This window comes from Mirounga leonina, unplaced genomic scaffold, assembly GCF_011800145.1.
Source record: "Mirounga leonina isolate KUSES-001 unplaced genomic scaffold, KU_Mleo_1.0 Mir_114, whole genome shotgun sequence".
Lineage (NCBI taxonomy): Eukaryota > Metazoa > Chordata > Mammalia > Carnivora > Phocidae > Mirounga > Mirounga leonina.
This window is the reverse complement of record NW_023270265.1, coordinates 47905133-47920356: the sequence shown is the minus strand read 5'-3', so window position 1 is coordinate 47920356 and position 15224 is coordinate 47905133. Positions and strand designations below refer to the sequence as shown.

The following is a 15224-nucleotide window of genomic DNA, read 5'->3' as shown; positions in this document are numbered from 1 at the left end:
TCTAAAGACACTAATTTTCTTTGACCTTTACATAGCATGAGTAATGTGACTTTTATTTAACAAAGAAAAACAGATTGTGCAGTAATTATCTTTCAGATTAACATCCTGTGATTGTTACAAAGGGACTTTGTCATCTTCAAAGTAATTTTAAAACTAACCTTCCTGCGTAAAGGATTTTGCATTAACGTTTCAAACAGAGCTGTCCCTCTTTCAACCAAGATTCAGAGTATGTGTCTGAACTGAAATCCTTCCAAAAGGATATAAAACAAAGGAGACAGAACATACTGACCACATGTTCTTGAAATCACATACAATGCATTTCAACTAAAGAAGGCTGTTATTTTAGTCCAGAGAATTTTTTTTAGGAGAGAAGAGGACTCTAATTGTTTAAAACATAATTTATTTTTCCTGATGGATTTAATTATTTCCAATGGAATCATATTAATCTTGATTAACCATGCCGGTGGTTCATTTGTTTTTCTGAAACTTTTCTGCAGTAATCATGCTCCGAATTCTATTTTTAAAACTCACAGACACTCGCCAATGATTCTAACATAGAATTATGGGGGTTTTAATAAAATGGTTATTACGCCGTAACCATGAAGGATTGCAATGGCATCTCTCGACAGGTTTGTATAGCTGACTGTCAGTATAAAATGAAATCTTCTTATGTCTTCGTTAGATCATAGATTTCTTTTTAATGGCCCAAAGAGATGATCCGGTGCAGCCTTATTATGAAGGAGCCCAGGACCAAGAGGTGGTAGTTCCTGTCCGAGGTTACATGACCAGTTAGTGGGAATGCTGGGGTGGGGACCCTGGACGCCTCACTTTGCAGCATCCCTGGGCTCCCATCCACGTGTTGGAGAGGAAAGGCCCACATTGTCTGGGTAGGCAGAACAGCTGCCGTGACTTGGTGACGAGTCACTTGACCACAGGCCTTCCCCGAGTCAGACCAGGCTCACCAGCAGTGCCTCCAAAAGGGGTGGCGGGGCTGCAGTCTCTCAGCTGCCAGAGGCCAAAGGGCGCATGACTCCGGTTTGCATTGGGAGACCGTGCCAAACGGTGTGGGCCGCACAGAGCCAAACCCTGGCAGGTGCCTGGCGGGTGGTATGTCGGCCGCAACGCCTCTGAGAAACAGGCAAGACGCTCAGCTTCGGCACAGCTTATGCCACTCGGTAATCAATGCTGCGTGGGCTTCAGCATTATGGGAATATACTTTCCAACTTGTCACAGGTTATCTGGACTGTCGGTCTTATTTTAGGCAATTGGGGCTTTTGATGGTTGAGTCATCAAAAAAAAAAAAAATCAGTGAAAGCAGGAAAACATCACCAATGAGACATCTATTCTAAACATTTTATTTTTGCTTTAAAATATAAAATATGTATTTGGCCCCACCCGGCAATATTCAGATGCAGGGCTGAGGCCTTTGGGGTGGGTGTCCTGACCGTAGCTCTGCTCTGACTTCCTTATATAAACCACGCAAAGCGCATCATCTACGATGTATAGTTTGCTTCTTTAAGTGGAAGAGAAACTCGGACACTCAGAAGGAACCCGAGTACAGAATCCTTCCTGGTTTGTGCAGCTCTTCCTGGGCATTCACAGGCATCCCACCCATTCCAGATGGGTCAGAAGTTCTTTTTAGCGACTTGCCCATATCCAGTGTTCCCAAAGCATGCCCCCCAGTTTTCAGAGAGATAATGTCCTCTTGTTTTCGTGCTCATATTCCACTGGTTCATGCAGGGGCTCCGTAAGTTCCATAGATAGCGAGTCTAACAGCCGACTCAGGCTGGGGAGCAGCCTCCTTCGGTCACCCTTGCTAACCAGGTGAGCCGAGCTGGCCCCTCTCTGGAGGGCTCTCGTCTCCAAGCTAGGCTACTCGCTCAGGGCCCTCCAGAACAAAGCCCATCCTCCTGCTTTCTCAGCACCCTCTCCTGTCACCAGGACACCAGGGTTTGGTAGGCCGTGGCCAGCGTGCAGGGCCGGGAGCCAAGGAAGGGCCACTGGGGGCCTGCCCGAGGGAGGCGGGCGTCTCAGGCATGTGATGTCGGGAGCAGGTCAGCCAGCCTCTCCGAGCTTCGGCACAGCTTATGCCACTCGGTAATCTGTCTGCAGGAGGCAGGGCTGCGCCCAGAGGTTGTCAGGCCCGTGATGGCCGAGGGCTCCGATTCCACAGCCCTGAAGCCGGGTCGCTCCTCACCATCGAGAGGGCTTCTCATTGTGGTCAGATGGCGGGCGGGGGTCGGGGGGAGGAATCCTGACTTGAAAAAGAGGACACAGTAATTGACGGAGAAAGAAAGGGGTGGGAGGCAGTGGAAGACCCCCCAAAATCTCCATCACTCCCTTAACAGCTGCTGACAGGCAGATTATGTTACATTTGCAGCCTCAGGCTCTGGTCCCACCCGTGTGGTGCTGTGTTTCGGGTTTACGCTCACAGTGGCCTGTCTGTATCTGGCGGTGTCAGCGCTGACGGGGACGCTGACCACAGGGCCTTTGCTTTGGTCTGGCAGCCAATTAGAGCTCAAAGATTTACTGCCGCCCCACATGGAGGGTGGGCTCTAATGTTGCGTCTCTCTCGATGTCCCCCTCCCCTGTGGCCCGGACAGGTGTGTAACAACCGGAAGAACTGCCACTGTGAGGCCCACTGGGCGCCTCCCTTCTGTGACAAGTTTGGCTTCGGGGGAAGCACAGACAGCGGCCCTGTCCGGCGAGCAGGTGCGTGGGGACAGCGCATCCCCGGGAGTGGGCGCTGAGCGACTGGGGGGCTGTGGGTAGTCAGGCACGGTCCTTCCAAGCAAGACGGAGGGCTCACCAGCTGCCAAGGGGATGCAGGTGTACCCCCCCCCAGTGGGAACCCTAGTGCACCCCCACGAGGGCCTGACACCATCCAAGGCCCGTTTCCAGACACTGTCCCGTCCTGACCTCTGCTGAGACTCCTTGCTCTGCTCTGGCTGAGAGGCTGACTCTGTCCCTTCTTCACCTGCGACGCTTTGCTTAGCTAAGGTCATTTCAACAGCGGACTGCCAATTGGGCATGAACTTCGGTGAGGGGCGAAAGGACTTTGTAAAGCCCAGCCTTGGTGCCCTGGGGACCAAGAGGTGTGATGCCGAATGTCTCCTAAAACCCTTACTAGGGAGACACGTCCTCCAAGTCCAGGTGAATGGTCCCAGAGGCAGCAGTGGTAAAATCAATCGCTTCTGTTTACTGAGCAGTTGTCCTGTGCAGTCAGCATGCTGGGTGTTCCTTCTGCATGATCTCATCAGATCCTTGCCTAACTCCCAAGTCACTATTACCTTTCCTTCTTTACGTATAAAGGACCTGGGGCTCAGGGAAGGTAAGTAACTTACCCGAAGCCACGCAGCTAAGATTGAGACCAAGTCCATCTCCCCCTAAAAAGACTCCTCATAGCAGCTGTGCTTGACCCCCCTTCTTTTCTCCCCGGACGACCTGGAGGAATGGTCTCCTGGTGCATTGCCGTTTTATCTGAGCGTTTGTCAGGCAGTGAAGGGGCAAGTCTGAAGGATGTCCCTTGTAAAGGGAAAGAAACACATCAAAAAGGTGCAGGGGGCCAGCGCCGAGCCCATTGTCCTGACACCTCGGTGCTCACCTGAGCCCCATGACGCGCAGATGCCCAGACGGTGGCTCATGCTGCTATGGAGGACGTCACGTGTCTCACGTCCTGCTGTGACGTGCAGTGGGTCACCACGTCTCCAAGACGACAGACCTAACACTGCTCTGCGGGGCCAGGCGGTGAGGGCAGAGCTGGGGAGGGGGGACCTGCCCCGCGGGCACATCTGTATAAAGTGTCGTGAGTTCCCGATCATCCCTCCATTTAAATAGGGACGGGTCTCAGCGTCGCTCTCAGAGACTCGGGGCGACCCCTCCCTCGGGTCCAGGCCCCACAGCAAGTACAAAAAGGACCAGAAAGTCTTGCTGTCTAGTGAGCGTTCCTTCTGGGGGTAGGAAGACAAGGGCCGGCCCCGCGTCCCCTTTCCTCGCCGGCGTCTGCACCCTGAGCACGGCGTCCCTGCTGCCCCGTGGCTAATGCTTGGGGACGGCGTGAAGCGTGTGCCGGGCACAACTAGCAGGATTCTAGCTTCTGCTCGGGCAGGGGCACCGCCACCCATTCCCCCCGCATCGAGTCAGCTGGGTGGCGCCCGAGGGGTTGGAGGGGACTGGCCAGTATGCACTGGTACTGGCCGTGGTACTGAGCTGTGGGGGCTTCACAGAAGCCAGGGGATCCGCAGTTGCCAGTTCTTCACTGTAGCAGGTAAGAATCGTTACAGCAGTGAAAACGAGCTGCCATTACTGCATGAAAGGACATTGAAACGCACGCCGAAGCGGCAGGCGTGGGGAGCTGGGTGCCGGGCCTCCCTGCCCCCACCGCCCGCCAGCCTGACCATGACTTCTCGAGCACCTGCCACGTGCCGGCCACTGTGCCCCAGAGACACGGAGCAGACCTAGCGTGGCCCAGCAAAACGCTGCCAGGGGAGGGGCGACAGTGGGACTCGGGGAGGTGGGCCAACGTGGGGAGCTGCACAGGACACGGTGTTCGCACCGCATGAGGGGACCAAGGGACCCCGGTTTGCTGGCTCGAGCAGCTTGATGGCATGTCCTGCAACGGATGAAGGCAAGTGGCCCGGGAGGTGCAGCCAAGTTCATTCTGGAGGCCTAGGTAATGTCCGATTGGATGCATTGATCGGCTTAAGACTTACGGATTGATTGCGAGGAACTAGAAATTGTGGTTCAGGCCGCGTGCTGCTCACTTTTTTCGTTAGCTGTGTTAAGACACAACAGAGCTCTAGCCAGAGCCCCCGGCTGAAAAGAATGACCCAGAAGCGGGGCTTTTCCAGTAACACTAACAAGGGAATCACGACTGTCATATGTTGATTGTCTTACTTAGGCTGAGACACGTCCCGGATAGGACTTGTCAGTTGGGGACGAAGTCCAGAAACAGAGAGGGTGTGAGGCGTTCTTTCCCAGAGCAGGAGCGCTGCTGCCCTGGGCTGGCGGGCAGCCCGCTGAGCATCGTGGCCAGCGATGGCGGTGGGGAGGCCTGGGGGGGGCAGCGGGACCTGCACAGCCACCCCCAGCAGCCTGAGGGGACTGTGGCCCTCCTGCTAGGGGCGGCACATCCTGCTTGTTGCTGGCAGGGAAACAGAGACCCGCGAACTCCCATCTATGCTCTCAAGGACTCCGCAGAGCCATGGGGGTTGCATAGCTAGCTCCTCTCTAGCCTGGCAGACTCCTCTCCGGGACTCTTTCTGTGGTCAGAAACCAGCCTGAAGTTTTGATTTTCCCTTCTTTTCCACACCCTTGAGGGAGTCTCAGTGTCCTTGTACTGAATAAAATGGGAGCAAATCACAGAAAAGGGGATGTTCCTCTGGAGAAAATAAACAACACCCTCCCAGAGAACGGGGTTTGCCCCCCAAAGCTTGTATTTTGAGGCCCTAACCTAACAAACAGAGCGAAACCTAACAAAACCAAACCTGTGGGCCTTTCCTTTTAGCTATGAGTTTTGTTGGGTCTTTTTCTCACCTTCTATTTTGACAATGTCCAGAAGTAAATTCTTGGGCTAAAAAAAATACAAAAAAACAAAACAAACACAGATCGCAGTGCTCAAGAATGAGAGGAGGAGGACGCAGGGAGGAGCATATTTGTGATGGAGGCTAGAGAGGTCACAGTCCGGGGACATGCCAGCCTCCTGCCACCCTCTGTGGCCACCATCCCCGTGGGGCGGTCGGGGGGGCTGGGGGCCGCATGTGGTCAGGACTACGGTCCCACCTGATGGACGACGTTCCTGTTTATCAAGAGTTGTCAGAAGTGCATGATGGCGACACAGACTGAACCTCAGGCATGACCTTTGAAGTATGACTAATTAATCAGTACATCATTTGGGGATTTACTCATTCTATCTCTGTTCCTTCCTTCAAAGCTCGCGTTGCCATAAATGTCATGATCTGATACGTCCCTTATTTCATTATAACTGCCTCTTTGCCTGAGCAAAATGCGTTTCTGTTTCAGATCACCAAGGTCTAACCATAGGAATTCTGGTGACCATCCTGTGTCTTCTTGCTGCTGGATTTGCAGTTTATCTCAAAAGGAAGACATTAATACACCTGCTGTTTACAGATAAAAAAACCACCATTGAAAAGCTAAGGTACCCTGGGTTTGGGTCATTTCTGCAGAAGTGGCATTTGAAAGAATGCACAGCCAACTGCTTCTCGCTTCATTTTCCTTAGCAAAGAAAGAGGTCGGCTTTTTAGATAGTAAAACGGTTGTTCTGTTTTTTTAAAATCTCTGCCAGACCAGCTGCCTCCTTCCTTTCCCTTCAAACTGTTTGCTGCTTATTATATAAATAAGCAGGGTGCTGATGGGTCCCACTGATGGATTTGTTCCCACCCTTCTATTAGTAATTTTTACAAGACATGGGATGTTAAAATAGTTTCGTCAGATGGGCTAGCTTTTGATCCAAATAGATTCAAAGACGTTCTTGCTGAAATACCAGCTTTCTACAAAACGTCTCCCAGGTGTCTCAGACCCACATGTCTGTGGATTGCAAGAACTAATTTCACAGAATAGTGGCTCTGGCGGGGGGGTGGGGGTAGGTGGGTGAGAATCAATTTTTATTTTTAATCCCGTAAGAATGTTAGATAATTTTTCCTTTGCATGTTTACCATATTGAGTTAAAATAAGTCAATTATTTTTTGAGCGTGATTGTGAACAAAACAGAAAAAGTGAAGTCAGCCAGAGGGGAAATGCGCTTGTTTACTGTGACGGGATTGTGTTGCAGGTGTGTGCACCCTTCAAGGCCATCCCGCGGCTCCCACCCGGGTCAGGCTCACCTCAGCCACCTCAGCAAAGGCCTGATGAGGAAGCCGTCACATTCCAACATGTCGAAGGTAAGTTGTCGACAAATGTGAGAAGTTCGTGTGCTCATTGCAACACAGGTTTTTCAACAAGAGCTCGAGTTGGAATAGATTGTTCATAGTAGGAATAGATCCCTGAAATGCAGAGTCCACCCACTTTGTGAAGGATGGTCAGGGGTGGAAGGAGGCCCACTCTGCCCCATGGAAGCTCTACTAAATCCAGTTGGGGCAGTGTCCCCTGTGTGATGTGGCATGTGGTACGTGGTGGGCCATGATCCCTCCAAGCACCCAGACAGACCAAATTCCCAGGAGGCCCACTGGGTCTGCCTCCCAAGCAGGTTCCTGGCTCTGGGCCCCTCCTATGGTTTCAGATGCCACCAGCAAGTTTTGGATCATCTTCTTTGGCCCTGTATCTCCCAGTGCCTTTCTCAGAGTTACACTGAGCCCATGCATGGGTCCCTTTTGCTCCAGCTCTGGGTTGCGGAAGCTCTGTCTACCCTACCCTATGGTTTCAAAGAGCCAGATCCTTAACCCAAAGTACCTGCTGGCTCCCTCCTGGCTCTAAACTTTCCTGCTTCCTCGTGAATTATCACCAGAGTCCACTCCAATATTTAGTTTTCCTCATCAAGTGTTTCTGCTATATGCGTGAGAATTTTTGAATATTGGACTCATTCAACAAGGGTCCAACTTGTAACAGTGACAGTATTGGGATCAAGAAGTGACAAATGATTTTAAAAATGACTATTCACATATTTACTAAACCATGAACTATTTTATCTCCCTTGATATAAAAAGTATAGAGGATTGGATTCCTAATAAGCTTTACCACCTCTCAGCCCCAAACGTGGGGCTATATACAAGAACAGCTAGATTTATTTATGAGAGCCAAAAATGCAGCTTTATTTCGAAGAGCCAAAAAATGGGAAATGACCCAAATTTCCATCAACAGGTAAAAGGATAAACAAACTTTGGTATATTTACACAATGGAATGCTATTCAGCAATAAGAGAGAATGAACTATTAATATATACAACATCATGGATGAATCTCAAGATAATTATGCCAAGTAAAAGAAGCCAGACCAAAAAAAAAAAGTCCATACTCTATGATTCCATTTATATGTAATTCTAGAAAATGCAAACTACAGTGACAAAAAGCAGATCTGTAGTTGCAAGGAAGGGGAGGCAAGGAGGAGTGGAATGGGAGGGAAGGGTGACGGTGGATATGTGTTCATTATCTTACTTATTGTGATGGTTTCATTGGTGTGGACACATGTCAAAATTTTCCACTCCATCCAGTTTCAGTATGTGCAATTAGCCATCTGTCCGTGGAACCTCAATAAAGCTGTTTTTAGAAAGAGAGAAAGGAAGAAAAGAGGGAGGGTCGGGGGCATGAGGCATCTGTTCTGACCTGCCCAAAAAGCAGGGGCACCATGTAGGAGGCGACCCTTCAGGCTCAGACCCCTCATCTCGGCTGGCTTCCAGAAGTCTACATCCTCCTTGCCAGGGGTTTCCTTGGTTCTCACTGAGCCTGGAGGGCATCACCCTCCGCCTCAGTTCACAACTCCTCCATCCTTTCCTTAAGATCTGGTCTGTGTCATCATACTCTTTGGCACTTGCCCAGGTGCCCTGTGCCTATTTGTTGATGAATTAAACCAGTTTTTAAAATTCCCATAGAAACCAATCCCGCTATTCCAGATTGGGTTGGAAGGGTGTTCCTGCTCCAGCTGTGAAGTTTAAACAAATAAGGATAGACTCCCCCTCGTGGAAATGCACGACGAGTCAGCACCACCCCCTTGAGGAGTGGTAGGACCCACGACACTGGTTTTTGCTCTGTCCCTGCAGGACAATACCAGGAGGTGGCCCCCGTGTCAGAACGTTGACATCAGTGGGCCCCTCCAAGCCCATGATGCCCCTGTGACTGGTTCACCTCAGCGAGTGCTCCCGCCCCTCCAGAAGGCTCCTCGCGCACCCCTCGTCCCCGCCAGACCCCTGCCGGCCAACCCTGCCCTCCGGCAGGCCCAGGTATGCCCTCCGCAGTTAATGTGATGGATGTCGTTCAAGTCCAGACCCTGCCACCTGCTGACGTCTAGTTGGTCCACTTGCCGCGGCCTCCGTACGATGCAGATAATTCAGCTCTTCAGGTGGTTAAGTGAGATAAGCCAAGTAAAGCATTAGTACAGTGCTCCATGTATAGTCACGATAGGTGTGTTTTATCGGGAATATTTTGCATTCGGAATAGCCAGGGCACCCGCCCAACTTACCACCTAATCCATGATACTCTTGAGAATGACAGGGGTATAGCCAGTAGTGAGGCCCAGACAATAAAAATGGTCACCTCAGGGGGCGCCTGGGTGGCTGAGTCGGTGAAGCGTCTGCCTTCGGCTCAGGTCCTGATCCCAGGGTCCTAGGATCGAGCCCCGCATCGGGCTCCCTGCTCAGCGGGGAGTCTGCTTCTCCCTCTCCCACACCCCCTGCTTGTGTGCTCGCTCTCTCTCTCTCTCTCAAATAAATAAAATCTTTAAAAACAAAAAAGGAAGGTCACCTCAGGAATATTAGTGGGCATACTTTCTTACCCTTTTTTCATTTTCAAAATTATTCACAAGAATTTTACCATCCATTGAGTCTCCATACCAGATGCGGCATAGTATTGGATCCTCAGTATCTATCCTCTATCTCATTTTTATGCTGTTCCAGAAGTTAACAGTTCCTATTTGTTAGACCATGAATAAGACATCATTTCACAATAAGAAACTTAAGGTGGGCAGGCAGTAAAAATAAGCACATGCAAAACACAGAGAAATAATCCCTGGTAATTTTTCACTGCTATCATGGTCACACTTCTAGCAATTTTTGTATTTAAGAATTGCATGTGTATTTTTAACATAATTTAGATTATTCTGTATGCACATTACTTTATATACTACTTTTTTGCCCTAAAATCATTCCTATTTACCACAGCACTAAAAACTCTTAAACATGTCACTTTAACAATAGCACTATATATCTATGTAGAATACATTTTTAAGCACTTGCCAATTAGTGGGCAAGTATGGACGTCTCTAATTTCTGCTATTATAAATAGCTCTGTTGTGAAGGTCTAGACAGATAAATTTTGGAACACTTTAATTATTCCCTTAGGAGATACTCCTAAAAGTGAAAGTATTCGGTTGAAAAGTGCTGTAACCCTTTTAAGCCTCTTAATATATAAATTAAATATTTTTTCAGGACTCCTATGTATATTTATGTTTCCACATTATTACAGAGCATCTGTCTCTTCATGACTTTGCTAGCTTTAAGTATTACCATTTCAAAGCTTTGCCAATTTGATATTTTAAAAAATCTCATTTTTTCTGTCTAGCAGTTCCATCACTTACTCAAAGGGGATGTTGATGTTTTCAACAATGAATGTGTCTCTTTTCAGTCCATCAGTTTTTCCTTCATGTATTTTGAAGCTCTGGTGTTTGTGGTACACAGAGTTGAGATTGTGTTTTCTTGGTGAATGGACCGTTTTATCATTATGTCCTAGCCCTCTTTAGTTCTGGTAATTCTCTTTGTTCTGAAGTATACTTTATCTCGTACTCATATATCTACTTCAGTTTTCTTTTGATTCGTGTTTGTAAGGTGTGTCTTTTCCCACCTTTCTACTCTTACCTTACCTGTGTCGTCATATTGAAAATGAGTTTCTCGGAGACCACTTGTAGCTGGGTCATCCATTCTGCCAATCACTGTCTTTTAATAGGTGTGTTTAGATCATTTACTTTTAATGCAATTAAAATGGTGTGTTAGAATTTGTCTACCATTTTAATATTGTTTGTTCCCTCTGATTTTTGTTTATTGTGCTCCCCTTTCCTGAATTCCTATAGGTTAATTGAACATTTTTTGGAATTCCCTGTTGATTAATCTATGGTGGTTTTGAGATACGTCTTTGTATAGTTTGCCATAGGGCAGGGTTTCTCAACCTCAGCATTGTCAGCATTTGGGGCTGGATAACGCCTTGTTATATGGGACTGTCCTGTGCATTGTAGAATGTTTAGCAGCATCTTGGTTTCTACCAACTAGATGGCAGTTGCACATGGAACCATGTCTCCGAGCATTGCCAGATGCCCCAGGTGGACAAAATCACGTGACTGAAAAACTCCTGCTCTAAAGATTACACCATATGCGCGTAATTTATTACAGTCTACTAGTATCAGTACGTTATCAATTCAAGTGGAATGTAAAAACATTACCACCTTTGAGATCTCTTTATTCTTCCCCCTTTATCACATAGATGTCTTAAGTGATACCTTTATGTGCATTGAGAACCACTTTAGATGCTATAATTTTGCTTTCAACCATGAAGCAAGACGTGTTCAAAATCAAGTCTTAAAACTTAAGAGTGGTCTGCTACATCTACTCACATATCCACCCTTTCTCATCTTCCATTCCTGATACTCTGAGTTTCTTTTTGTTATCATTTCCTTTCTGTCTGAGAAACATTAGCTATTTTGTTAAAGCAGGTCCACTGGTGACAAGTTCTTTTGGTTCTCCTTCATCCAAAGATGTCTATTTCACCTTTGTTCCTGAAGGATATTTTCCCTGGATATAGAATTCTGGGTTGACTGTTCTTTCAACATTTAAAAAATGTTGTTCCATTTCCTTCTGGCCTCTGTGGCGATGAGGAATCCACCAAAAAGTTCAGCCCACAGTCTCTGTTCCAGGGAAGAGATGTGGCCTGTTACTGTAAGCAGGATTGGGAAGCAGGGATCTGCCATCTCCAGGATGTGGTGACCAGTTGGGGGTGGAGGGGATGGCTTTTTCTGGTACCCACCTGGAACTGGAGTAAGGTCAGGTATGGTCAAGATGTTTCTCCTTATTGAGGCACACTGTTCCCCATCTATTGGCTGCAGACAGAAGGCTTTCCTTGGGCCTCCTTTGGCTCTGGTGCCATTGGCATTTCCAGATTGAGAGCCTCTCCAGAGCACAGGCCAAGATATAAAAATGGCAGAAACAAAAATAAGAATTCACTATTGGAAAGCCTCTTGAGTTCTGAGGTCCACAGCCAGTCCATTTATTTTTCTCCAACTTTCAGAGTCTCTGTTGCTTCATGGATTTGCTCCAGACTTTTTTGTTGTAATTTGCATGAGGTATAGGTTGAAGAGTGCTTATTCCATCTTTTCCAGAGCTCATTTCTTTTTTTATTTCTCTGATTAATGGTACATTTGAACTGCTCTTTATATTATCTACTAACCAATGGTATAACATTAAATTGGCCATCAAAAACACAAAACAAAACAAAAAAAGCCTTGATTCGTCAATGATTTCTCTGCTGTAAAAACTCCCACCATGGCCAATTTCAGGCTATCAATGTAATGTCACTAAACAAGGAGTAGAGAATTGGCCGACATGAGCTAGTACCAGCCAGCTCCAGCATATAGCTGCTGTTAACTGTATTTGTTCTATGAATTGTTCCTACCTTTGGCCTACGTTTTTCTATTTGAGAGAGAGTTGTTCTTCCCAATTTGTAAGAGTTCATTTTCTTATTAAGAGCATTTACCCTTTTCCAGTAATTTATGTAAACATTTCCCTAATTTACCTTTTAATTTTATTTATGATATTTTGGGGTATAAAAGGAATTCCAGTTTTACATATTAAATTTATTCACCTTTTGTGTGAATTCTCCCATTTTCTTTGTGTTTGCAAAGTCCCCTTCCATTTCAATATCAGTCAAGATCTACCTCTAGTTTCTTCTGTTTATTTTACTGGCTGTTGAGAGTTCTTTTACAATTGTTTTTCTAACCTGTCTTGGATTTACAATGGGGGAAGGCAGTGGGCATGTCCTAAACTTATCTGGGTGATGGACTTACTCGAGAATCTGATGAAAGCTATGAACCTCAGAAAATGCACCAGTACTCAATACTTTGCATGCAAATTTCAGATATCCGCAGAGCCTGCCATCCTCTTCCCCGTGGATTCCCCCATGCTGGGGCTTCTGATGTCTCTCTTTAAGCAACTCGCCTATGCACCATGTCAAATTGGGACTGTCTTTAACAGACTATGGGATCTGAGGCAAAATATTTTCACTTGCTAGTATCTTTTTTTCCTGACAACAGCAAATGCCTACAGAAGTCATTCCCTCAAGATTTCCTTCAAAAACAGCCCCCAAAAAAGGCCTTCATTCTGTTTTATGAAACGAAGGAAATGTTACCCTTTAAACATTAGGAACTGAAAAATCCACATTTCTCACTCCAGGCTGGTGTCTGTCTGGAGCTTTTCCGAGACATATGATACAGATTAGGCTCGTGCTTTCTCTCCCATCGCACATAGAGGACTGAAATTAATTCCATGCAGGTATGGTGAATATGTGGAGGTGGCTCTTACTTGGCAGCATAGATTGAATCCACGGACATCATGCACTTTCGAGTCCCCATGCCCTGCCCCCCACAACCTGACAAGCACACAGCTACATGGCTAGCCGTGCTTCATTCGTCCAGGCTTACCATCCAAACCTTCCAGAAGGAAAACGTTATCGTAGACATGATACATACCTTACATCGAAAGGTTAAAAGTTAGTTCTTTATAGAAAACATTTGATCTTTCCATCAAATGTTCTATTTGATTTATACAAATCGAGGACGCTTGAATCCGGTCCCTCTCTTGTCCACAGATGTCCCCTTCCTGGGTGCCATTTCCTTCGTGATGAAATGACCCTTGGAATGCAAGCTTCTCAACCTAACTCCTCAGCCTCGATCAAGGAAACAAACTTTCGTTTCCTTTTCATCCTGCCAACTACCTTAGAGGAAACTTAATGCAGTGTGTTCATCTGGCTGTTAGTTGACTCCTCCCAAGTTCCCCCAGAGCATGAGAGGCAGAAGGCAGGCTTAGGAACAGGATAGTGGAAGGAGGACGGGGGGTCACAGAGGCGTGTGACCACCTACAATTGTGTGCTTGTGTCAACAGGGAGCATCACAGAATGCCACACTCTGTGTGGCATCGACTGTGTCTGAGGGAACACGCACTTGGGGGCGTGGGGGGCAAGGTTCAGACCAATCAGCAGATGTTTGCCTCTTTCAGGCCACTTTGGACACTTTGGAAGCACCAAGTGCCTCTTTCTGTGCGTCCTGCTGCTGGGTAGTTCATCTCAGGGTCTGGCAGGAAGTGAAGAGGAAAGAAAGGAAATCTGTGCATGGATCCCAGAAGGCTTTGAGAGCCCTTCTGGAGGTGGTTGTTCTTAAGATATTCTATGTTGTTTTTCTCTGACTGCAACAGTATTAAAAATCATTCAACTTTGTACCCACCCCCCCAAAAAGGGTCATTTCTACCATTATGGTCATTTTTTAAAAATAGAATAATGTGTACTAAGGGGAGAAGATGCAGCACCTAGCAAGTGCGGGTCTTGAGCAGAAGTCTGAAAGGATCTTCTTGGGAAGAAGCCACTTGAGGCAGTAGGCTCCAGCCTGACACCAGGGCCCAGGAGAGGAGGGATGGGCACCTGGCAGTTGAAGAGCTACACAGAATCCAGCAAGAAGATCACTTTTTTTTTTTTTTTTTTTTGCTTTTTTAACGTTTATTTGGAAATGATTGTAGACTCACAAGAAGTTGTAAAAATAGTACATAGTTTCTTGAGCTCTCCAATGGTGACATAGTATGATCCCAAAACCAAGAAATTAACATTTGGCACACACTATTAACTAGACTACAGACCTTACTCAGTTTTACCTTTTTCTAAACTGCATTTGTGTGTGTGTGTGTGAGTGCATGTGTGTGTGGTTTTTTTGCAGTTTTCCTCTGTGTACAGATTCACATAACACCATGTTCAGGACAGAGAACTGTTCCATCATCATCGATGAACTTTCTACCATCTCTCTATAATCTCACCCATCTTGAACTGATCCAAGAAGATCACTTTCTTGACCACAGACTTTGTTTGTGAAGTCAACTGACCTGACTTCCAGGAGGGAGGGAGGCCCTAGAAACACTGGGTGAGCTAGGGACCCCTGGAGGGGAAACATCTGTGTGCTGGTCCCCTATGACATGCTCAAACTTTCAGGGAAGCATGCAGACCATCACCACAGTGGCCTCGAGCCAGTCCCAGGTAGGCTGGAGAAGGAAAGAGAAGCTGATACCCAGGAAGAGGACAGCACCCTGCAGAGTCAGGTCTGAGATGCCAGGAGAGGATCCGAACCGTAGTCGGGAGGAGGAGTCCGGGGAAGGAGCCGGCAGCAGCCCAGTACGCAGACGCCACTCGGGGAAACTGATAAGAGTTTGGACACAGACAGAGCATCTTCCTGTCACATAAGAGAGGGCCTCAAGCCACTAAGCCTGAATTGAACAATGAGGTGTGACCCTGGAAGATATGAGGACCACTCATATTCTC

General features: G+C 47.3%; 1 protein-coding gene across 7 annotated transcripts in view; it reads left to right on the top strand.

The window, feature by feature from the left end:
• The window catches only part of ADAM12 (ADAM metallopeptidase domain 12), a 346655-nt gene that overhangs the window by 312467 nt on the left and 18964 nt on the right, over nt 1–15224 (top strand). For all 7 annotated transcript variants that reach the window (XM_034985935.1, XM_034985934.1, XM_034985939.1 and 4 more), the window contains 4 exons: nt 2604–2712; nt 6022–6157; nt 6791–6899; nt 8711–8890. In XM_034985935.1, coding sequence (XP_034841826.1) covers nt 2604–2712; nt 6022–6157; nt 6791–6899; nt 8711–8890 — 534 coding nt within the window. The remainder of the gene's footprint in view (nt 1–2603; nt 2713–6021; nt 6158–6790; nt 6900–8710; nt 8891–15224) is intronic.